This window comes from Nymphalis io, chromosome 6 (assembly GCF_905147045.1).
Source record: "Nymphalis io chromosome 6, ilAglIoxx1.1, whole genome shotgun sequence".
Taxonomy (NCBI): Eukaryota; Metazoa; Arthropoda; class Insecta; order Lepidoptera; family Nymphalidae; genus Nymphalis; species Nymphalis io.
Window position 1 is genome coordinate 6,006,182 of NC_065893.1, and position 25,092 is coordinate 6,031,273.

Here is a 25,092-nt window from a genome sequence, read left to right on the forward strand (position 1 = left end):
CTTTTTTACAGTATAACTTTTTATCTTTATTTAAGATGACTGGTTAATATGACACGTAAATATTTGAGTCATATTTTATTATTAGTTTGTTTTTTTTTAATTTTACTACTAGAACGTCAATTTTTAAAAATCCTTAAAATCGTCTCTAAATTAGTCAAGAGTAAAGTACTCTGACGCACTTTTTTACTTAATTTTACTCTACGAATTATATAATATGGAATTCAAGTTTTCTTACAGGTTCTATAATGCTTCAAAATTACTTGTATATATAATGACTAATAAAACTTTAATAATATACATAAGTTATTAGCAGTTTCATTAAAGAAATAGTATCATATGGTTTTATTGAATCGAACTTTATAAAAATTATCCACTTGTTACATTCAAAACGGTCGTGTTAAAAATATTTATTATATAATATTAAATTGATAGTACACAATATACATATATATATATATATATATATATATATATATATATATATATATATATATATATATATATATATGTGTATATTAAGTATAATATATATATAAATATATATATATTATATGCTTAATCCTTTGTCCTTATAAATGTTTTATTAATTACCACGTGACTGTAATTACTCAAATCCTACAATGACACAACCTGTATAAACAAGATTTTAAATATTTTATGAAACCCGATGTTTCTCAATTCGCTTAAAATTGGTAAAGAACCTTATACGTGACTAGAATGCTCGTGTAAAATTGCCTAATACAACAACATATACTACGGTGGTATTTCGTGGCTAAATCTATGGACATCGGAAAGTTGTAACTTTACGAACCTTACTTTAACGAGGAGTTTCGTCCATAACTTCGTTCGTTTAATATTTTAGAAACATATAATTTTTATGAAAATGTTTCTAGCTTAGTATTTAAGTAAAATCAATCCGATTGTTTCTTCTTTTTCAAGTATACAATTTATATTCATTATAATACCGAAAATTAATTTTCTTGGTTTACAAATATTAAATATTAAGTTGAATTTGTTAGCGTTTACTTATCATAGCAAAACAAGTACACATCGATGCAGTGAGTGATATTCTATACACAAACATACTTAAAACGCGACCGTGATTAACTGTTCTTACTGCTTGTCTCATTACTATCTTCTGTCACAGGCACGCACAGAAAAGGTGTTAAACCTTTTCTTTCAGCGATGGATTCCATGGACGAGGAGAATTATATATTACGCAAATTAAGCACATGAATATACAGTGGTACTCAGGTTTGTAACCGCAATCTTCAATTTCACGTGTTCCAGACGCTGGACCATCTCGGTTCATGTAAATAATTATTATCCCACATTCAGTTACAAATTCTATCAACAAATATTTATATACTTTCCTAATAATCGCATAAATAAGGTATCAATCGAACGAATTCATTACAATGAGCAATGCAAATAAAATAGGTAGGCTCTCATTGTGTTTTAACCAAAATTCATACGGCGATTTAATTCATATACCAATTACCAACTAGCTTTAATAAAATTTATTAGCAATCTTTTTAATAAACCTTATTTTATTGCTTTATTGTGTTATTATTATTTTATTGCGTTAATTATAGAACAACACGCTTTTTGTAAGTATAAAATAAATTTTTATTTTAAGTAAAGTGCCCTGATGAATATATAAAATGATGAATATATATTTTACACATAACATTAACTACAGAATATATGAAAGTAAGTAATACTTAAATGTTAAATTATTTAACGCCTGATAAAAAATAAATGTTCGTTAAATAAATTGATAACAAAAGTTGTTGCCTTATTATTTTTAACAGGCACTTTAAACTATAATAATAATTAAAAATATGTGTTATAATAATACATTGACAATTGCCAGTGGCGAATTAACACAAGTATAGGCTTTATGTTTTTTGCAACCTGGGTCACCAATAACCATACAATTATGAGTGCATGAGTGCCTAGTTTCTTTATGTTGGAATTTAATGAAAAAAATACTTTTTATATCTCAAATCTACAATGAAATGTAAGGAGGCGAAACTATTGACAAGACATTAAAAACCAATCTTACATTTATTTTTTGGTCCCTAAATTTGCCACCCCTTAAATCTGTCCGGTTCACTCCTCGAGCCTTGTATGTCTCAAAAAAATCTTATACCTTATAATATTAAATTATCAATTCTGGTATATATAAATTAATTTCACGTATATCGAAAACGGTTTTTTTCAGGAAAAACTTGGATAAAATTAAAAAGCAAAACTTTATCTAATGAAAATTTAGTGAAATTGAAATTTACAAGGAATTAATTTCTTTGGTAGGAAGTTGTGTTCAAAACAATTTGTTACAAAAATATGCATCATGTATATAATGCATGATATAATGTTAATCGCTAACTTTTCACACTTTTGTTCTGATTTAAAATGTAATTTATTCATAGTATGTATGTATGTAATGTAATATTTCAATGAAATTCAACCATAAATTGGAGCCATTAATGTCACAGATTTCAAGTGACGATTTTTTTAAGTTCACGTATTAATATATACATAGATTATTACAATATCTTAATCTTTAAAGTAATTCTCAATAGCGTCATTTTTAATGGTTAGCATTAAAAGTGTTGAATAAACCGATTATTTTTATTTGCTCTTATCTGCAAAGCCTTGGGTTTTATCAAATTACAATGGGTTGTTTGTCACAGTACTAATTGCATCATGTGTTTGTTTATGAGCAACATATAAGTCATATTTAAAATGTTTCATTTATAATCGTTTTTCATTGCTATAATAAGCAAATATTTCGACATCGTTTTTTCCATGATTGTAATATTTCCATGTTTGAAAAAGATATGGTTTTTTTTTACGCACATTTTTTCTACAGTTCTCTGATACCTATTACCTACCTACCTTTGAATATATTTGGAATAATAGGTATGTATACGTTTAATTGCTGTTAATAAAAACAAGACAGGGTAACATAAAATACAAGAAAAAACGACGGACTTCGTCAACATTTATATTCAATAATTTATAAATGTATTTGAGGAATATCTTCAATTAAAATGTATTTTAATATCATCATACACGTAGCTTGCAAAATGAGCAGGCAAAAGGCCAGTTGTGTAAATCTTAGTATCGACAAAATAGTAGTCGGTTTAGCCATTTGGACCGATGACCTGAAAATGACGAGGTTCCCTGCTGGAAGCGGAAAGCTTAAAATCAAGAGCTTGCGGTCACCTTAGAAGAGGCCTATGTCAAGCATTGGACTGCGATTGACATAACTAAAATTGATCAGGCAATTTATGTCAATAAACTACAAAATAAAATAATAAATTTAGTTTTTTTTTACTTTTTTGCAATTTACCTACCTAATAATAGAAAATTCCAAAGTTATGACAATTTTATGTGTTTACTTTAATTTGTAATATCCCATGAAATATATAGATAAATAATAGATAAGATAACATTCATTTGTTTAGAGTAACTAAGTAAAGAATGCATTTTGCAAGAATATCATATAAAACCATGGATCATTACCACACACCATCACATTTTCAAAAGAATTGCTTCGATTCAATTAAAGATGAAGTTCGCTTTATTAATTGCAACCATATTTCTGGTGAGTCTTAAACTAACCTTTTTCTAGTTATTTTAAATTTGTTTAAAACGACTTACTTATAAAGTAATAGCTTGTAAGTGTCTTTTGCCTTCTGCAGTGCTATTCTGTAAGATCTCACTTCATACGCACCCGTGAAACATTGTAGACAACCGACTTATGATGATATACTATTTTGATGTGGGTATTCTTGAAGTGTTATAATTATTATGGTCAATGTCGCATATCACCTTCTGACATTTCACGACCGTTTTCTTCAATTAGTTTGTTCTTACAGAATAGTTCTACTAAAGAGCAGGCTTGGAGCTCATTTCACGACGCTGCTCTAACACGGTTTGGTGGATACACATGTAATAGACTTTCAGTAAAATGGGACACATGCAGGGTGCCTCACGATGCTTCCCTTACCCGCCCACCACGAGATGAATTATATAAGACATCGTGGGGAATCCTGCATGTGGTGGAGTAGCTCTAAACCTTCTCCTCATATAGAAGAGGGGCCATTGCCCAGATATTTACAGGCTGTTACTTTACTTTACTTTTTGTATACAATAAGTACATTAAAAAGACACCAAATCATTAAGCATATTATAGATACTCAAAATCAAAGAAAAGCAAAAGATATTTTAGATCACAGACGTTAAAAGACCTCTTAAAGTATCGTATTCTTTTAAACATGTATGTATATATCTATCATATGTTAAGTCCTTGTTTAAAGTACGTATTCTCTATGAGTTAAGTTTATATCCTTATCTGATTTCACATGTTATTCACTTAACATAAAAATAAATTTTACCTATACTTATTTACTCCGTTAAAATTTGCCCTGAAGTTTTGTGTTCGATACCTGTGACATTAATTTTTATTAATAGGTTTCTTCATCTTGGGGAAGTCCATCTGATATCGACTTGCTACTACGAGAACGCCGTGATGTAAACTTCATCGGAAACACAAAGTGAGTTAATTTAAAAAACTCTTTCTTTATCTGATATTTTTTCGTAAGCATGCAAATAACCTAACAAATCGATTCACTTGGAAGACGTTCTTGGCAAATTGTATAACATAATTCTTTTATCAACTATCATAATATATTAAGTTGCGGATAACTACTGTGAATGTGAATGTCCCATTTCTGGGCTAAGGCCTTCTCTCCTTTTTTGGATAAATACTAACGACTCTATTCTTAAAATACACTTTTTTGGATAACTACTAAGACACTATTCTTTAAATACACAATATTATTGACGACGTAATATACTAAATTAACAATATATGCATATAAATATATTAGGTATTTATCTTAATTGCTAGGACATTTTGTTACTTGTTTTTTTACGCAGGCTACTCGTTGAAGAATTAATCCATAATCTTCGTGGTGCTGGCCAACAAGCTTTGGATGCTGTGAAAATATTCTCAGCGGGACTTCAAGATCAAAGGAAACTTTTCGCTGAAAAACTAGTCAGTGATTTGCAGAGATTCCGTGAACGTGTTCACCTTGCCGTCAAAAGCGTCAGTGACAGATTTGTAAATGCTGGATCAGAAGTTCGCAACTGTATTGATGTGAGTGTTAAAATTTCTATATTAGAACCTCCTAATTCGTAATTTGCCTAAACATAAATTTCATAATCAAACTGAAAAAAAAATATTTATTTTATTTAACCTACACTATTATTACTTAAGAAAAAAACATGTTTACAGTCTCATCTAAGTGAGCTCGATAATGTTTTCAATAATGCTGTTGAAAAATCAAAACAATGTGCAGGCGATCGCGTCTCGGAAATCGGAAATATGATTGATGAACTTAAGGAACTATCGACGAATATGACAGATTATACACGTAACTCTGTGACTGAATTGAAGGAATGCACCGAAAGCAATAAAGGTCTTTTAGCAACAGGTACTTGTCTTGGTGGTATCGCTGTACGAACTGAATTCAAAGGAGCAGTTTTCTTATCCCAGAGTGGACTTTTGGTAATCATTTTAATTTTACTTAATTGTGAAAATGTAATCTTGTTAAATTTGAAATTGACTAAAATCGTAACCGATTTTAATAAATGCAGACTTTTTTAATTACTTAGGAGAGTCACATACATAGTTAGCACAGTCATCTCCTTTTACAAAGATTTAACCCGAGTTTCATCCACCATTAATGGAACAGTTCATTTCGTGGTGGCAGGTATAGCTGCTTATAATACTAGAAAACTTATTTCATTACAAATTTGCTCACGATGTTCTTTTTTCAACGCAGAGCTTACAATTAATTGTCAGTAAATTTATTACTTGAGACGTATATAAGTTCACATTTGACTCATAAAAATCATAGGTTCTATTAATTTAATCATATAATTTAAGAAACAGTATAATAATTAAATCAGTTTATTAAAATATTTTTTTTTCTGGTATTACAGATATCTCGCATCAATTTAGGTATCACAACATTACCAGCTGCTTTAGAGGTATGTGCAGGTACCAAGTTCGTTGAAGCTGGTGTCAATTCAGCAAAGATCGTCATGGAAGTTGGAACTTGCTCTGCGTCTTCAGTTTTTACTTCATTATCTGGAAATACCTCTTCTTGAATATATGAAAAATGATTTGTAGATTTTTACATAAATATTGTTGGCATTAAAAAAATTATATATCAAATTAATTTGTGTTACTTTAACTATCATAATCTTAAGTTGAATCATTCATCCTTCTCTTAATAAATTAAGCCTACAATGCTGTTTTTCAAGCAAAAAACACGTTACCTTATGTTGAGTATGCGAAATTTTAAGTTAACGGCGTCTCAAATAATTACACTTAAATATTTGAGTGACATTTCAGTATTCGGCCGTAATTCTATCAGAGTTACCGACACAAGATATTTCTGGATAGTCTTCCAAAACTGTTCTAGCTTGGGTGTCCCACAGTTTATTTTATTTATTAAAAAGACGTACCAACTAGATTACACACACAAACTTAAACAAAATTTTACACACTTTTTGATTTTTTAATTACAAGTACTTATTTATGGGAATGTATATAAATGAACCAATTCGAGAATTTTCAGTTTACTTTTTATTATTTATTAATATTGATAATAAATTAAATAAATTTTAAGGGATTATAATAAAAAAACAATACATCAAAAAGAGCAACAGATACGAAAAGTTATACCGAATGTGTTTTCTTGAACAGTTCACTGTTTGACTAAAATGAACGCTGGCATTAATTCTATAGAGTACACATAGATAAAAGATTCGAGAAGATAACTTTTCACATTTTATATGATATTCTTCATATAGGACATTCTTAATAGCTACTAGACTACTTAATAGCTAGTTCAAATAAACTTATTAGACTGCAACTTCTACTTGATATGTTTGTCATTAATTACCTCATAATTAACCTAAGACTGATTATGCAATGATCGTTTGTTGTATAAAAATGTTTTGGAGCAATTTTGTAAAACAAAGGCACCCATACTTCATATAGATAAGGAAATCGATTGCAAACTATTGGTATGATATATTATTACTATGATACAAACTGATATCAAATAACAAACAATTTAACAAAGTTTAATAACCTGACAATTAATGATTGTGATTATAATCGAGACTTTTATCCTTGGAACAAAACCGCGCAAATATTTTCCCAAAGTAGTACTTGAAATATCCTGACTTGATATATAAGGACAATTGTGCAGAGATTTTAGTACTATTTTTGTAGCTAATAACAAAATGCGAAACAGTTTCTTATTCACGTTAGTGTTACTTGCGGGGTGTGAGGTACTTTATTTATTTTAAAATCTTAGAAATATGCTTACTTTTTTAGAACTTTAACAATATTTTTTTTTCTATATTTTTGTTCTTATAGCAATCCTTTCAAAACAAGTTACAAAACAACGTTATTGCTTTTAAAGATTCTATTGAGATTTTTGATATAGACATCCGACATGATAGAATTCAGCGAGATTTATTAGATATATGGACTAAAATAAGATCAAAAATTATCAGCGCCTGGGAAGCTTTTAAAAATATTACTAATAATACAAAAAAGAATATCAGGGATTATGTGCAAAAAATAAAAGACAAAATTGAATTGATTACAAAAGTTTTCGAAAATAAACTCGAAAGCTTAAAAAAGGAATTAAAAAATATATTTGAACATGTTATTGCTACGGGGAAAAACGTAAAAAATTGTGTTAAGGTAAGTTTTTATTAATATTACAGTTCATAAATATTATTTATTGCTAACAAAGAAAAATGTATATCATTAAAAATAACTAAAAGACCAAGACTCTTAGATTAAGATATCGATAAGTTAAAAAAATCATCTCATTTCCTACTATATGTTGTGAACGATAACCAACACAATTTTAATAAAGATCATTAAGTTATTATTACTATTATTATTTAGTACAATTTATAATAAAAATATTATTATAAACAATCAAATTAATGATAATTATGTTATAAAATATACAACGTGTAGGCAAGCTGTATATATAATATTTATTAACAAACATATATATAATAAAATATCCTAGTTAATTATTAGATTTTTACAAAATACGGCGTATTCCGCACCTGAATAAGAATTTGCGTACTTTCTAAAAGACGCATTTAACGATTCGATGACAACTACCGTGATCGATTTCTACATACGAGTATTGCACATTTTGAACAAAAGGTTCATAAATTTTAATTTCGAGAAGTAATGTTACGCCAATCGGTGTACTCCGTATGGTAAGGGTTAGGTACTTATTGTATTAATACGTAACAAAGCAGTTATTATGTACATCCTCAGTAGCATTTAATTGTCCCACAAATTAACGGTTACCGGAAATTACTCAAAACATTGAACTTTCAAACAAAATTGTTGGACAATTAATACCGGACTGACGACTGTAACTAATAAGTTATTCTTATTTATAGGAAGACAAAAATATAATAGAAACCTTATTAAAGGAAATATTTATCAATGTAACAACTTGCATATCAAATAATATGAAGCTTATGACTAAAATGGAGGCATCGCGCAATTCACTTGACACCGATGACACAACGTTTTTGAATTCAGTTCAAAATAAAATTAAAACGAGCTTAGAAATATGCGGACAGAACAGTGATCAGTGTTTAAATAAAGCGAAAGAAGATATCCTCGCCGATATTGACGTCGCAACTTGGAATGTTTCGCAAAAGGTAAATGCCCAAAAAATCAAGAAAGCAATTTAATCGATTTATATAACGTATTTAGTTATCATCGTAAACAATCTTATTTATTTTAGGCTTTTGAAGTTAAAACTGCTACCGACTACGGTCTAGATGTCGTCGTAACCTGTGTTACTGAAGGACTTACGATGGCATCAACAGCGATAGCAAACGAAACTATCCAGATTATCCAATGCGTTAAGAACAAAGAATAAACGAATTGACACACAGATAACCTAAAGATAACGAAAGTGTGTAAACGAAAACAGTCAGCTTAGGAACTAGCAAATGTCATATTACTGTTAAAATAAACATACCATTCAGAAAATATAGATATTTTAATTATATAACATAATGCAAATTTTCTTCTAGCACACCCGATGATAATATATTTTATATTGTATTTTTTTAAATTAGGTACCAGTGAGTACATTAATAAGCGCCCGATTTTAAATAATATACTAAATTAAAAATACAATATGAATGCTACAGAAAGAATGTCTTAGCATGGCTAATATGAAATATGTATATATAAATGCATTTTATATTTTTTTATAGACTTCGAGGTATTCAGTTTGATGCATTAGTAGAAGTAAAATTAAAGTCATGTAATACATATGTTTAATTTTTATTTAGTATTCATTGTTTTGTAAAAATAATCTCCATAATATTCATATTATTTATATTTTCATATTTATCGTGGGCACATTGCATGTCGACCGCCGTCAACAGGCAAAGTAGCACCAGTGATGTTGCTAGCACCGTCACTAGCCAAGAACACAATGACAGACGTAACTTCTTTTGCATAACCCGGTCTTCCTATAGCATGGGTATCAGCACATTTTTTTAGAAATGCTTCGTACTGTGCTTCATTCATTCCATCTTTCTTATGCAGGCCGGTTGTTATTACGCCTGGATTAACAGCATTAACACGTACTGCCTTTGGAGCGAGTTCAAGAGCTACACATCTAGTAAATTGATCCAAGGCTGATTTAGACATACAATAAGCAAGAACATTGGGAAATGATCTCATTCCAGTGACACTAGAAACATTTACAATACTGCCTTTGCTTTTAATGAGGTGCGGTACTGCCAACATAGTTAAATAATAAGGACCTCGAACATTCACATTCATAACTCTATCGTACTGATCTAATGTTGTGGTTTCTATTGTACCAGATTCCAAGACACCGGCATTATTCACCAAAACGTCAAGCTTATTAAAATGCTGAATAGTAGTTTTTATTATATTTTCTATGGCAGTTTCACTGTTCATATCGGCGATGACAGACAGTGCCTTCGATTTTGTAGGAGAAATTTCTTGACACAGCTTTGCGACGTTGCTTAGTGCATCTTGGTTCCTTCCAGTTATCACAACATTAGCTCCCAATTTCGAAAATTCTGTAGCAGTTTCGGCGCCAATACCTGAGCTTGCACCGGTGACAAGAACAACTTTACCAGAAAACATCATACCTGATAAAAAATGAAATTAGTAATGCAAATTATTCGTAAACAATTATAAATATTCTATCTATTCTTTAATACATGACTACATTGACTATTGATAGTATTTTTCCGGATGATAATTGAATTCTCACGAGAACTTAGCAACCAGCGGTTTAGACGAATCTTTAGCTGTGACTTACAACCGGTAATATAGGAATAGATACTTTGTTGGTTGTTCAAATAAAATGTGGTGATTAAAGTTACATAGATAAATCTATAAGACATTTACCTATAAGATTACCTTTTTTTTAATTATATACAAATTAGCAACATAGCTTATATAATATTTACATGAATTGGGTAATTAATTTTCTAAATGGCTTTTACTCAAAAAATATTTTAAACTAGCTGCTCCGCCCAGTTTTACTCACGATAATCGTTCCTGCTCCGCCCCCCGTGGGCCGTAGCGTTATGTTAAATAGCCTACCTTCCTCCATAAATTCGCTATCAAATGCAAGATTTTTTCAAATTCGACAAGTCAAACCAACTCTTTAGCTTTATTATATTATACATAGTATAGCTGACTATAAATATAAAGGTTTTTTTTTATAATTCTAGTTCAAAGTTTTCATTTCTTAGTAAAAAAATCTTACATCATTTAAAAGAAATAAAAATTTGTCTAAAGACTATATTATAAAGATGTAAGTTTCATTTGATACTTTTTCCGGATTAAAGCAAAAACTATAGACTTCATTGATCTGAAACCTTCGTAATATTATGTATTTTTTAAATATATTATACCCACGTAGTTTGAGCGAAAAATGCACCCGTTACCCTGAAGCTTTCCAAACGAACGTTGCTAAAACTATATCAGGTAGTACCTATGCAAGATTTACGCGATAACATGAGATTATACCTATTATTTACGAATAAGCACCGTGGTACATGTATACTACGTAGCACCCATTTTCAAGGTAAATTATAAAGGAAAAAAGTATCTCTTTTAGAAATTATTTATATTGATTTAAAGACTATTTTGTAGATACTTAAATTTAGGCCATAACATTTTTTAATATTATTTGAACTGCTGAAAATTAATAAAAAAAAACGCATAAAATAAATGCACGCACGAATAGTTCGCATGGAAACAAACAGGTACTAAATATTGATTGACCCATACAAAGAGTATTGAAAAACTATATTTTTAAAAACAAAACAATCGGTATGGGCACGAATATTCGAAATAACTATGTTTTTAACAATGTAAATAAAAATAACAAATGAATGAAGATGAATAAAAATAAAAATTTACACAATATTTTAAACCACGCAAAGCCAAAAGGCGCGACTTGTTGTTTAAGCATACGTCACTGGTCACATTATAAAATACTACATCGACACTTCAACAGCCTGACTGGTGTTAATACTACAATTTAACAACATAAGTAAAATCAGGTGACTGGTACCAATAATCGATCTTGTTTGAATATGAATAAAATATGAAACAGAGATATCTAACTTATCTAGGTAACAGAACCAACCTTGTTTCGCAATAAGTTTTAGGAAGACATAATGACAATTTGACAGTATCACAGTAATATCAGTACCATAGATAATACATATACACTGGAATAGATGCGACACAGACGAATCAGCTATTTTTTATTTACCCGTCCTCTCCGTTAGATGGCGCTGGTTTCTTAAAAATATATTTAATTTTAAATAATTTTCTTCAAGGGAGATTGTGTAAAAAATCTACTAAAACAGAAAATCAAATGTTAGAAAGAAATGTATCACATTGTCTTTTCTGGTTTTAAGTAGAATTTTGAATATGAACAATGGTAAAAAGCTAGAATTTTTTTTTATTGATCGGTATTTAGTTTATGCATACATTAATGAAAACAGTCAAAAGTTGCTTTTAACAATTATAAAATGCTTAGAAATGAAGAGATCTCGTCACCCTATATCTTGTATATCATATTAGTCAGATCCACGATAAGTGACTGCGTGTACCACGATTGTGTCGCGCGATATTTTACAGCCCAATTTTAAAAACGCGCTTTTTTTAAATAAGCGCATTGACATAACAACCCATACGTTACATTTCTGCGACAACCTTATCGCGCTACTTAAAATCATGGTGTGCACCTGAAAGTTAAGTCTAGCATGTACTTGTCCATACAATTACGAAAATCACATTTACAAATACGCTTATTTTTGTTTTAATTTAAGCTCGACTCCTATCTGAGTTTAATTTCTAGTATAGTATTGGAATTGTCATCCTCTACAAATCTAAAAAATTAAACTTTATTTGGTAAATTGTATTTTTGATTTCTTTATGATTTACTTACATTGCTAAAATACACAAATTGGAAATAGTTGACATTGAAGAACAAAATACTGCAAAAATTATTCTACGGAAACTAGCCCCATCTAACGTAGAGGACGAGTCAACTAAGTCACATAAAAACGTTTGAATTGTACTAGATGTCGTTACAGAGCCCGGTTGTCATGTTTTCTTAAATTTTTATTTTTAAATAGCTAAATTCGAAAAATCAATATAAAAATATTTTTTATAAAATAAAATCAAATTCATTTTACATTTTTACTACGAATAAATTTATTCAAGATCACACAATTTTGCAATGGCAATACTATGTGATGTGTCGAAGCTTGAAACTAAACGTTAGAAAACTTGAAATATTTCTTGTCGAGTTTGTTCGATGTGTTGTGTGTGCGTTGTGTTCTCTGCTTTGATATAGATTTTTCACTTTTATTTTGACCTTGGCACGTTTAACGGACCCTGATAGTGCTTCTTTTATTGTTATTTGGCTATTTTTTTTCGGACAGTCTCATACTCTTCACTTGACCAACCCCGGCAACGTTTTTAGGCTGATGATGTTGAAGATATTTTTATTTACCCGTCCTCTCCGCTAGATGGCGCTGATTTCTTAGAGCGCAAATATATATAATTTTAATTAATTTTCTTCAAGGGAGATTGTGTAAAAAATCTACTAAAACAGAAAATCAAATGTTAGAAAGAAATGTATCACATTGTCTTTTCTGGTTTTAAGTAGAATTTTGAATATGAACAATGGTAAAAAGCTAGAATTTTTTTTATTGATCGGTATTTAGTTTATGCATACATTAATGAAAACAGTCAAAAGTTGCTTTTAACAATTATAAAATGCTTAGAAATGAAGAGATCTCGTCACCCTCTATCTTGTATATCATATTAGTCAGATCCACGATAAGTGACTGCGTGTACCACGATTGTGTCGCGCGATATTTTACAGCCCAATTTTAAAAACGCGCTTTTTTTTTAAATAAGCGCATTGACATAACAACCCATACGTTACATTTCTGCGACAACCTTATCGCGCTACTTAAAATCATGGTGTGCACCTGAAAGTTAAGTCTAGCATGTACTTGTCCATACAATTACGAAAATCACAGTTACGAATACGCTTATTTTTGTTCTAATTTCAGCTCGACTCCTATCTGAGTTTAATTTCTAGTATAGTATTGGAATTGCCGTCCTCTACAAATCTAAAAAAAATAACTTTATTCGGTAAATTGTAGGTTTGATTTCTTTATGATTTACTTACATTGCTAAAATAAACAAATTGATTATAGTTGATAATTTATTTAAAAATATAATTAAGTAATAAATTATAATAAGGTACAATATGTACTATATATGTATATAGAAAACATAAGTAAATAATTACTTTTGTTGCCTATGACTTTTATTGTAATTGAAAGCCTGTAATTTTATTTTATCATTGTTGTCAAAATCGACAATTTTGCCTATTAAAAGTCTATTAACTCGTTTACACCAACTATTGACTATTAAATTAATTAAATAATCAACTAATATCAATTTATGGTTGCTACAAGTAATCATTGCGAAATCACACCTGCAATTTATAAAGAAAAAAAAATTATTCTTTAAATTTGTTATTTCAGGAGAAACCGCTTAGACATATAACAATCATTAAATAAATTTCATTTAGTAATTGAACAAAATTTTAGCAAATCAAGCAAACAATTTTTACAATTTTTAAATATTTTATTTTTGCTTTTTTTGATTACGTGGCCTGCGACATATTTTTTTGCTTCCTCGTGCAAAATTGAGTCAGTAGATTTAATTTCATGCATTGTGGTAATCAAAGAATCAACTTCACATGCAAATTCAGGAGGATCTAAAGAATCACATTTCTCTGATAATAAAAATTTCATTGACTAGCGGTTGATAGTCATCTTTTTCACAATCAGCACTAATGGAATGAGATGAATTCATATTATTAATCAACAGTGTCTTGTAGGCGTTCATAAATTGCATGCATGTGGGTTTAACATTTCTGATTCCATTACTTCTGATACAGCAAAAGAAATTCTCGAGGGGATCTTGATTAAAATTTCTGGTTAATATGTTCGTGATTTTAAATTGTTCATTTATATATTTCCACATTTCCTTAAAGGTATTTATGTTGTGTATCCAATTTTGAACAAATAGCACTTTTTCATACATAATTGGTTCTGTGCCATCACGATTTTTTACCACCCTATCAAATGAAATTCGATTTCGATTTCAAACGAATTCGACACCCCTTGAGAACTTTAGCCGTATCATGGTATGGGTGGCCATTAAAAGAGTCATATAATTTGTCAAAGACGAGTAGTAGATCAGCAGTGTCTTCACACTCCGCTGGTTAGATTTTGCATTCTGTAACAAGGAAAGATTATTTGAATTGCCAGCCAATCAAAATATTTTTCTTATAATTTTTGCATTTCAATATTAAAAAAATTAAAGTTGGTAAAATTATTAGGTGGTAAAATTAATTTCCTTCACAGGTTGTGTTTAGCAAGTATGAGCAAATATATAATAAGCATTAAACTTTCGACATTAAAAATGTCAAAAGAATTAAGTTATCAGATACAGCAGTGTATCTCTTAAAACAAAAATAATGAGGTCTTAAAATTCAAAGTGTATCTAGTGAACTATCTCGTATTAAGTGTGAGCAACAAGTTAACATATCACACACCTACATAATAAAATAAAAAAGTAGAAATAACTAAAAATAAAAACTTTTTGAAAAGATATTTTTATTATTTTTTTGTTTATAATGGCGTTTCAAAGATTAAAATAAATATATTCTGCATACAGAATTTATTATGACAGATAAATTCTCTTATCTAAAGCACTATTCAACGAATTCCACATGAAACCCTTTCATATGATACCTCACATGCCCTAGTAGTATCAGTTTGAAATTTTGACATAAATTTTTAAAACTATTTTAAATATTAAGCTTATAAGCATTTGTAGTTACTGAAATGTACCGCTGCGACATACAGATGAAGTAGCACCATAAGGATTTATTTTTTACACACTAGACAAGAAATAGGAGCAATATAATTTATTTTTAACTTTTGATTACACGCATATTTTTTCACACGTATTTGAATCAGACTGACAAATGTATCATCACTTGTACCAACCTTAAAAAAAATTTTTGCTTTATGCTTTTTTTAGTAGCCTTATCCATCAAAACTGCAGTACCTGTCTCAATAGATTTTTCTGTGGATGTTGATGCACAAATAGACATATCATCTGTAATAATAAGAATTATGTTATAATTTTTCTCTACAAGTAATCTTTTTATATAAAGTCTTAAGATGTTATTCATGTTACAAATAAAAATTATCTAGCATATTATCTAGCAGTGGCCTGTCCCAACTTTATATGGGTGGACATTTTTTTTGGAACAAAGAGTTGCCTATATGTTTATCAGCTATCTGTGTGTCAAATGTAATCCAAATCCTTTTCAAACAAAAAAACAAATCTTTTTTCTTGATAATATTAGTGTGGTTAACTAAGAAGGGGTACAAGTACACCACTGAAAGTACTATTAGTTACCTTCATCCTGCTTTGCATACATGCATGCTATAATATATCAATAAAGAAGGAATTTTTAAAAAGTTGAGTCATAAATTAATCATAAATTATTTTGTTTCTCTTAATATGTTGACAGTGAGTGTCTAACTAAAATGATATTTATAAGTATGTCAACCAACTCTCACCTTTCTTAATATACAGACTTGGAATAGCATTTCTTGTTAGCCTAGTTTTGCTTGGTAATATGCAATAATTTTCAAAATGTTTATTACATAACCTTAATTGGTTATAGATATACATATTTCCTTCTTCTGTAGTGTCATTCTCTAACACTGCTTTCCAGATTTCAAACCTTTCTACATATTTTTCAGGCTTATGGAAATGATGCAGAGGACCTGAAATTTAATAATTTTTATTAAAGCCAGTTAAAGATGATAAAACTCATTATAATTACACGCCAAGTATACTGATGTCAATTTTCGGTAAAAAAAAATAAAAAATTGTAAGGAGAAATTTTATATAAGGATTTTTTTTTTGTGAAGATAAAATATTTAATGGAAAAACTAGAGAATCCACAATATTCGGCTACTATTTAGTTATTAGTTCATACAAATGGCCAAATGTAAGAGTTTAAAATGATCATTCACACATAATCCAATAGTTGATTATGCTGTATGCTGCAAATGTATCAGTCCACTTCGGAACAATGAGCACTGTTTTTTAACATTGCAATGCGTTGGGGTTTGCACCTACCCAAAAGGAAAGAAGGAAAGGAAATGCACTGGTAGTTTATATACAAATTGACGGGACTACGACAGTCGTCCTATGCACACGTTTATAATTTCAATTGTATTACTTACCTTCTGCATTACACCCGAAATAACAGTTAGATCGTGGGCTTTTCGGTATCTTCGCCATCATCAGCCTAAAAACGTTGCCGGGGTTGGTCAAGTGAAGAGTATGAGACTGTGTCCGTAAAAAATAGCCAAATAACAATAAAAGAAGCACTATCAGGGTTCGTTAAGCGCGCAAGGGTCAAAATAAAAGTGATAAATCTATATCAAAGGAGAAACAACAACGCACACACAACACATCGAACAAACTCGACAAGAAATATTTCAAGTTTTCTAACGTTTAGTTTCAAGCTTCGACACATCACATAGTATTGCCATTGCAAAATTGTGTGATCTTGAATAAATTTATTCGTAGTAAAAATGTAAAATGAATTTGATTTCATTTTATAAACAATATTTTTGTATTGATTTTTCGAATTTAGCTATTTAAAAATAAAAATTTAAGAAAACATGACAATCGGGCACTGTAGCGACATCTAGTGCAATTCAAACGTTTTTATGTGACTTAGTTGACTCGTCCTCTATGTTAGATGGTGCTAGTTTCCATAGAAATAGTTTTTGCGGTCCTTTGTTATATTTTACTCTATGATTTTCTATGTCCTTTAGTAAATCACTATTCAGTTAGTCAATATCCGTAGAACGTAGACAGAGAAACAAATAGACCAAGGGGCCGTGAAACCGCGATTGAGAAAGATACTTTTTGTCAATGTGTGCGTATAAAGTTGCCATAGTAACTGCATTCCCTGTTTGGGAGATAAATAATTATCAGGATTTAATTAAAACAAAATAAGGTTATTAAATTTTACTTTTTAATATTTTTTTTTTTTTTTTTAATTAAAATATTTTGTTTGTTTTCTAACGACACCCCAAAACCGTTGCATTGTTTGTTTTTGTTTCCGTTATCAATAGTACTTCAGCATCTTTATATGATACTGGATTAGCATTTTCCTCAGATGCTGAAATCTAAAATACTCAATTAAATTATTAATAAAGAATGGTTGCCACATATATTTCTTTGTTAACCTCTTTACTCGGAATCTAATAATATTATAAATTCATGAAAACAGTTAAATAATGTTGTCGTTAAAAAATTACAAATACAACAAATAAATTAAAATAACATATTTACATATAATGAAGCACTTAAGGTTTTTATTTGACTCCGTATTTATTTGCTTACATTACGATATTTTTTATCCAAAATCGGGACATTTTTTTTAGCTGACGCTGGCAGCACTTTCATGATAAATAATTATAGATTATAAATGATAAAAATTGGAAAATCCTATTAACTTCAGGATTTTAATGCAACATAAGGTTCTGTCATGCTATGACATAAATAAACATTACTGAGAAACTATATTTAGGGACAAAATAGACATACTTACTCGTAAAAACAAACGCCGGCAATTTTCTTCTTGCTATCGCTTTAACATGAAATAATACGACAATGCACCATTATATAACCTTCGATATGATATAAGGATTGTTTCTCAGCCTTTTCACTCATAGATTTGAATCGTTTTTAACATAAAAATAAGCGAAAATTGAACAAAAAACACAATGAACGCATCTACTGTTAAGTTTGTTTCGCTACTTGAGTAGCGAGAAAAACACCAAAACTGGTTACACGATAAGGGACAAAAGATTTGATAATTCTATCTCTGTCTAACCATTTGTAATGTAATTATCGTTCTCTTTCTTGTGTAAGTGAGAAGGAAATCGTCATTGCGTCTATTAGTTTACGCCGTAGACAGAGAAACTAATAGACCAAGGGGCCGTGAAACCGCGATTGAGACAGAGATAGTTGTCAATGTGTGCGTATAATATTGCCATATATCTCCAATTATCATATAGAAATTGTTTATCTCCCAAACCAGGGAATGTAGTTACTGCATACAGTAACTGCATTCCCTGTTTATATTTACATGAACATAAACAATTTTCAGGATTTAATTAAAACAAAACGAGGTTTTTATTTTTTTTCCTTTGATTGTTTACTGTTTCTCTTATCTTATTTATATGTTGTGCAATAAGTATTAAATAAATAATAAATATAATAAGCTTTAATTTTTTTATATTCAAATTGTACGCCAGTTTTCATTTTAATTTTCACTGGTGGTAGGGTTTGTGCAAGCTCGTCTGGTAACAGCAGTATTTGGTATTGTTGTATTTGTTGTGTTCCGGTTTGAAGGACGTTGTGACTACTTACCATAAGGTGGCCCAATCGCTCGTTCTACCTATGATATAAAACAAAAAATGAATATGTATTTGTTGCAGTAGCATATACCATTATGGTCGCTGTCAAATTGGCGATGCATAATGCTGTGGGCAAGCTGTCAAGCCAGTGTCAAATCACATCATTTCGTAATCCGTAATTCCGTTTTAGCTTTCTTATTCCTGTAAAAGTTTAAATAACTTTGAAATTTATTATTATTTAGAGTAAGTTCCGTTTGCATTCGGTTAAATGGTATTATATTGAAATTAAGGAAAATGTCGTCTACTACATCTAGCGGAAAAGAATCTTTCGAAGACTTTTATACCGAGGTAATGTAACCTAAAATTATACAAAATTATATATTTATAATATATATTTATATATATGTCTAATAAAGTTTTTTTACAACTGTCATTTGATTTATATATTTATATAAATTTTTAGGTTAAGGAGATCGAAAAAAGGGATTCGGTTTTAACTCCAAAGCAACAAATAGAGAGATTACTTCGACCAGGATCAACTTATTTCAACTTAAATCCGTTTGAAGTATTGCAAGTTGATCCAGAAAACACCTTGGATGAAATTAAAAAGAAATATCGACGTCTATCAATACTAGTACATCCAGATAAAAATATAGTAAGTAAAATGTTTTAATTTGAAAATTAAAATAAAATTACCCAGAGAAATTTACCATTCATAATAGACTGTAACACTATGTTATTTAACTGTAGATACATATTAATGTTTTCTTGCATTATACATTTAAAACAACAACTAAATGTGAACTCAATAGCTTAAATGCTATTTCAGTTGTTAAAATTGTATGTATTTTTTAACATTGCTACAATTCACATCTCCACATTGTCTTGACATATATCATATGTAGTAAGTTGCTTAAATTCAGAGGAGATCCTAGATTTTTCGCTGAGACGGTATATCCGTCAACATTTGGTTTTTATCCACAGATGGGAACGTTTGCATACCCTGCGCCAACCAGAGCTGCTTGTATGTAGGTAAGGAATGGTTGCATAAATGATGTTTGATTAATTATAATATCAAACATCTAAACAAAGAAAGGATTTAGAGTAATTTTGAATACTTATTACCAGTAAGAAAAAACTTAAACTTTTATTATACCAATTATATAAAAGATCATAACCCTTTCAAACATTGTCTGGAATCTATTATATGATATTTAAAGAGATGAAGAACATATACCAGAAAAGAATACTTTAACAACTACAGGTGAATTTTTAAATAAACTAAAAATGAGATTTTCATATTTTGAATTTTAGGATGATTCAGAGCGAGCTCAACAGGCATTTGAAATTATAAACAGAGCCTGGAAAACTTTAGAAAATGAAGAAACAAGGAAAAAAAGTTTAGATATCTACGAAGAAGCTAAAGAACGCACAGATCATATGGTAAGAGTTATGGAATAAAATATTGTGTTTACTAATCATTATGTTATAAACACTAATTTTTATAGATGAAGCAGATATAAGACAACTACTTATTTTGTGTTCCAATATAAGTAGCCCCAATTATTAATGATTCAAAGTTGTTTTTCCCAAACCACATTTTTTTTATCAAGACTGTTATTGTTTTTATTCATTATCTTCTATATTTAGAAGATACTAAACTTATTGCTAAATTTGACATTAGACTTCTTGTTTGGTATCAGAGCTTAACAGAATCATAGCAACTTTGTTATGTTAAAATTCCATTTTTGTCCTTAAGGCCATCACAACATTATGTTTTGCTACTTGAGTAAGGTTTACAAAAAATTATCCATTTTTTTTTTTACTAAATTCTTGTTGTATTGAATAATAAATAATAATAATATACAGACATTTAAACATGAAAATTTTACCTTTAATAATGTAAAATATATTTATCAGTAATCAAAAATAAAATTTTCAATTTCATATTAATAATTGCAGATAGAACAAAAACGCAAAAAACAAAAGAAGGATGGTAAAGTAACTGAAGGTATACCAGAAGATGATCCTGACAAATATAAACATGCAATTTATGTTATGACCATGAAGGTGTGTATAATTAAGTCATGAGATGGAATAATTTATATTTAATGAGATAGATACAATATTTGTATAAGAATATAAACAAACCAAAACATATTGGAACTTAATCAGAAGATATTCCAGGTTGACAACATAAATAAAAATACTTTTTTAAAGTGCTCAATTCTCTTAATGTTTTGATTAGTTACATTATATGAAAATCTGCATGTGTCAAACATAATAAGGATTGTATAAAATTATAATCTTAGTGTTGTTAAAATTACTTTAGTTGTTTGCGGATATGGAACGTAAGCGTCAACACTTAGAGACTCGAGATATGGAGGAAAGAAAACGTAAACGTGAAGCAGAAATTGAACAGGAGGAACAAATGTCCCTTGAAAAAGAGTGGGCCAAGAACTTTGAGGTAATATCAAATTTATTTATTTTTCCATTTATAGAATAAATATAAATAAATAGGATTAGATACAAAAAATTGCCTATTAATCCCAATTTTAAAGCAATAAAAGCTTCTGGTTATGATGAATGATGATGAATCATTCTCCGTCGTTTATTATACTAATCCAAAGAAAAGGAATCGGCAAACTTTTATGAATTGCCCTTGCTGGTTTTCGGCCACTATAAAATAAATTACAATTCAAATTATTTTATTCATTTCACAATTTCAGGAATCACGACAAAACCGCGTCGATAGTTGGAAAAGCTTCCAATCTGGAAGTGGTGGTACGAAAGAGAAAAAAAAGAAAAAAATAATGGGTTTTAAACCTCCGAAACCCAAACCTGAAAGTAGATAACTCTAGTTTATAAGTTACTTAATTTAGCATTACTATTTTAATGAAAAATCTATGAAAACTGTACTGATATATGATAAAATACACAGGTGACATGTTGTAACATTTGATTCATAATTGAGTAGTGGACGATATATGGTCACTTTCCATCAGAGTCTCACTTTGCCTGTTTGCCCCCTAATACATGAAACAAAATCTTGCACTTTGTACCCTCAACAGTAAACTGAATAAGCAAAATATAATATATCTTTACAAAAAAGTAACAGTTTTCGTAGATTTAAAATTGGCATATATTTAGCGATAAATCTCAATTCACCAACTTGCTTTGATCGTGTTAGGATACATTAGGTACTAAGAATAAATATTTTATTCATTTCAATTCAAGAGAAGTAATTTTATTTTTCAAGTTAAAAAGTTTACAATCTATGTAAGTTTAAAAGTTGTATCTTGAATAATAAATATGAATTTACAAATTTAATTTGATGTTATTATCATAAGAACACAAGAATAATATACTATTGAAGAACAGACGAGCTACTATTTAAGGGTGGTCTTGGGAGACAGAAGAGTGCCTCCTCTATCCATGGACATTTCTTGGGGTCCCCGGTCGTATTGGTACTGTGAGACTTCAAAATAAAACCACCGAGTATGTACTGCTGGTCAGATAGTGTAATTGTTTTCTCTCGTTATGAATTTACAAAAAACTTAATTAGTATTTTGAAAACAAAAAAAACAGTTTTATAGCGCGATTTAAAATACATCTAACGCCATCTGTTAACGAGAAGATAAATAATATTAGGCATAATGTATTTCGATCTTGAACAGACATTGTAAATTTAAATTGAAAAGGAAAATGCTTACCTTTAAATTAATAACAATTTCTTAGTCTATGGATTGAAACTGCACATTGCTTCAAGTTGAAATAAATAAATATTTTGAATTTCCAAAAATTACAAGTATCCAAGAATTTGTCTTGTAGTATTTTTCATTTTTATTAACTTAATTAAATAATAATGTAAAAAAAAATGTTTCGTTATGCATAAAATTAAAAAAAATATATTTTACAATTAGTTGTAAAATAATTGCAAATAACCGTCCAATATTGTTTTCGATTATATTGACAACGATCGCTCTATGACCTAAGAGCTGGCTCTATGGCAAGAAGTAAATAGGAAAATTTATAGAATGCTCTTCTTCATTTAGATTCTTAGAGTCCTTCGTCCTCGAAACGAATGATAAGTTATCCAACTCTTAATTGTTAGTTGACGATTACCGTTTCCTACGCAATATTTAATCGACAAACTACCTATTACCTATTTTATTGGGCTTACTGTGATACTGACTGCTAATAAGATTCAGATGAAAACATTTCCCTTCAGCAAAATATAGTTCGTGAGGTTGAGAATCTAGTAGTATAAAAGATACGTACTTTATCTAGTATGAATCAAATACTTTGTAAGTTGACCTGATAAATAATAATTTCGTTTAAATAATAAAGATTTAAATAAACAGTTACAGATGTTTTCTTTTTTTTTGACAACGTTAAAAGTGAACCAATTTATCCATATAATTAATTCCAAATTAAATAAAAATCCTTTGTTTAAATATAGAAGCACTATACTTAGTTATTGGTTGTCAAATTAGAAATAACAAAAAAAATACCCTGACCTGAGAATTTTAATTTTATTAAATATATTTTATCTTGTAAATAGTTTAAAATATTTCAGTATAAAAAGAAATAGCTCGGTTGCGATCGTTTCATTACCATAGTGTGTTATCATCCAATAACTCACTAATTGTTTATACAATTTAACTGTGGTTATTATTAACCTTTAGCCACAGGCATTTTGAAGGCTTTCTGGGATTCTGTTGTAGAACCTTATACATTACCCCATAAAAGAATTCCTTTGTCCGTATGTATTTTTGTCGAAAACAACTTGAGTTATCTAGAAATAAAGACAAAGAAATAGACTGCAAATATAGGTAGTTTTACACTGCTATTATGAACTAAGTACTTGAACTGACAAATTTATCATGGAATGGAAATGCGACGATTTCATTTTGTTAACTGAACTCGGGACCAGAGCCCGTTGATATATTTTTTAAATTTATTATTATTATAATTTGTAAGAAATTTTCATAATTTAATGAAATTTATTTAAATACTACACGATCGAAATGAACAAGTTAAACTGAAGATAAATGAAAATGTCATTTAATACCTAAGTCAAACTACTGGCACGTTATAAAACGTCTACATTCAAAAATTAATAATTTTTAAAGATGTCTCTTGAATTGATAACTGACACAAAAACAGCATTATGCGATCAAGAATAATAACCATTCAAAAGGGATTTTCAAACCTATTACACAGTAGAAAATTATCCAATAAACCACGTAAGTAACTTTTCGTTTTACAACCTAAAATATGAACACAAATTTGCATAAGAGAATAACAAGCTAGCAAGTAAATTAAAAGACGTATTAGTCTCCTAATTTTTCACTTTTTAAGTAGTAAAAAAATATTTGTTAATATTTTTAATTTATTTATTTGTTATCAATAAATACAGTGAATACAGATTTCGTTTTACCATAATGAATAATAAAAAAATATTCTTCAAAACTGACAGCATAGCAAGAGAATCCTATTCAGTGTTAAGTCAATTATTATTTTTAGCTGTTACAAAAGAAATTAATTTGATATATTTCCTTAAAAATGCAAATGGAAATTAATAGTGGCCAAAAATGTATATACCAACCACCAATATTACTAAATAGGCCAATTAAATATAATGACTATGTAGAATGGTGGCATGAATGCTATCAAATTTATAAAATGTATTATAATTAATATAATAAAAAAGTCCCGGAAGCGCGTGGGCAACGCGTGCTGTTGACAATAAATTTTTGCTTTTTTACCATTCTTATAATGACAATCATTTCATAATTATAAACGGTGTTTACAACTTTAGTAATTACATATATTAAAACCTAAAGTTTTTGGAATAGAAATTAATCAAATTTTTTCAAT

At 29.2% G+C, this 25,092-nt stretch overlaps 4 protein-coding genes and 1 long non-coding RNA gene across 6 annotated transcripts in view; 2 read left to right on the forward strand and 3 right to left on the reverse strand.

Annotated features, from left to right (window-relative positions):
- Window positions 1-3,464: 3,464 nt before the first annotated feature.
- Window positions 3,465-6,250, forward strand: LOC126769017 (uncharacterized). Its single transcript, XM_050487554.1, has 5 exons — window positions 3,465-3,616; window positions 4,486-4,568; window positions 4,954-5,173; window positions 5,312-5,584; window positions 6,022-6,250. The coding sequence occupies exons 1-5, from the start codon at window positions 3,581-3,583 to the stop codon at window positions 6,187-6,189; spliced, it is 780 nt and encodes a 259-aa protein (XP_050343511.1). The 5' UTR covers window positions 3,465-3,580; the 3' UTR covers window positions 6,190-6,250.
- Window positions 6,031-6,498, reverse strand: LOC126769088 (uncharacterized). Its single transcript, XR_007669333.1, has 2 exons — window positions 6,361-6,498; window positions 6,031-6,169 (listed from the first exon to the last, which is right to left on the reverse strand). It is a non-coding gene; the product is annotated as an uncharacterized LOC126769088 (long non-coding RNA).
- Window positions 6,499-9,415: 2,917 nt separating this feature from the next.
- LOC126769018 (3-oxoacyl-[acyl-carrier-protein] reductase FabG-like) overlaps window positions 9,416-25,092 on the reverse strand; it is a 134,884-nt gene continuing 119,207 nt past the window's right edge. The window contains exons 1-2 of one of the 2 annotated variants that reach the window (XM_050487555.1): window positions 11,796-11,857; window positions 9,416-10,281 (exon numbers count right to left, since the gene is read on the reverse strand). In XM_050487555.1, the coding sequence (XP_050343512.1) occupies window positions 9,503-10,279 (777 nt within the window). In that variant the 5' untranslated portion in view covers window positions 10,280-10,281; window positions 11,796-11,857 and the 3' untranslated portion in view covers window positions 9,416-9,502. Of the gene's footprint in view, window positions 10,282-11,795; window positions 11,858-25,092 lie in introns of those variants that run through there. The other variant, XM_050487556.1, reaches the window with a different exon arrangement.
- Window positions 14,869-17,577, reverse strand: LOC126769058 (uncharacterized). The gene is made up of 4 exons (XM_050487610.1): window positions 17,017-17,577; window positions 16,342-16,551; window positions 15,760-15,871; window positions 14,869-14,983 (listed from the first exon to the last, which is right to left on the reverse strand). Exons 1-4 carry the CDS (start codon window positions 17,075-17,077, stop codon window positions 14,956-14,958), a joined length of 411 nt encoding a protein of 136 aa, XP_050343567.1. The 5' UTR covers window positions 17,078-17,577; the 3' UTR covers window positions 14,869-14,955.
- LOC126769025 (dnaJ homolog subfamily C member 8) lies at window positions 19,282-23,576 on the forward strand. Its single transcript, XM_050487563.1, has 6 exons — window positions 19,282-19,557; window positions 19,673-19,864; window positions 20,524-20,652; window positions 21,172-21,279; window positions 21,542-21,676; window positions 21,939-23,576. Exons 1-6 carry the CDS (start codon window positions 19,504-19,506, stop codon window positions 22,062-22,064), a joined length of 744 nt encoding a protein of 247 aa, XP_050343520.1. The 5' UTR covers window positions 19,282-19,503; the 3' UTR covers window positions 22,065-23,576.

What these genes read in the sequence shown, in the direction of transcription:
- LOC126769017 (XM_050487554.1), top strand. Translation starts at nt 3,581, where the DNA reads ATGAAGTTCGCTTTATTAATTGCAACCATATTTCTG. An exon ending in TAATTGCAACCATATTTCTG is followed by an intron (nt 3,617 to 4,485) that starts GTGAGTCTTAAA and finishes TTTTATTAATAG; the next exon opens with GTTTCTTCATCTTGGGGAAG. An exon ending in AAGTTCGCAACTGTATTGAT is followed by an intron (nt 5,174 to 5,311) that starts GTGAGTGTTAAA and finishes ACATGTTTACAG; the next exon opens with TCTCATCTAAGTGAGCTCGA.
- LOC126769058 (XM_050487610.1), bottom strand. Translation starts at nt 17,077, where the DNA reads ATGATGGCGAAGATACCGAAAAGCCCACGATCTAACTGTTATTTCGGG. An exon ending in AAGTCTGTATATTAAGAAAG is followed by an intron (nt 15,872 to 16,341) that starts GTGAGAGTTGGT and finishes TTATTATTACAG; the next exon opens with ATGATATGTCTATTTGTGCA. An exon ending in AAGCAAAAATTTTTTTTAAG is followed by an intron (nt 14,984 to 15,759) that starts GTTGGTACAAGT and finishes TCCTTGTTACAG; the next exon opens with AATGCAAAATCTAACCAGCG.
- LOC126769025 (XM_050487563.1), top strand. Translation starts at nt 19,504, where the DNA reads ATGTCGTCTACTACATCTAGCGGAAAAGAATCTTTCGAAGACTTTTAT. An exon ending in TTTATGTTATGACCATGAAG is followed by an intron (nt 21,280 to 21,541) that starts GTGTGTATAATT and finishes AAATTACTTTAG; the next exon opens with TTGTTTGCGGATATGGAACG. An exon ending in AGTGGGCCAAGAACTTTGAG is followed by an intron (nt 21,677 to 21,938) that starts GTAATATCAAAT and finishes TCACAATTTCAG; the next exon opens with GAATCACGACAAAACCGCGT.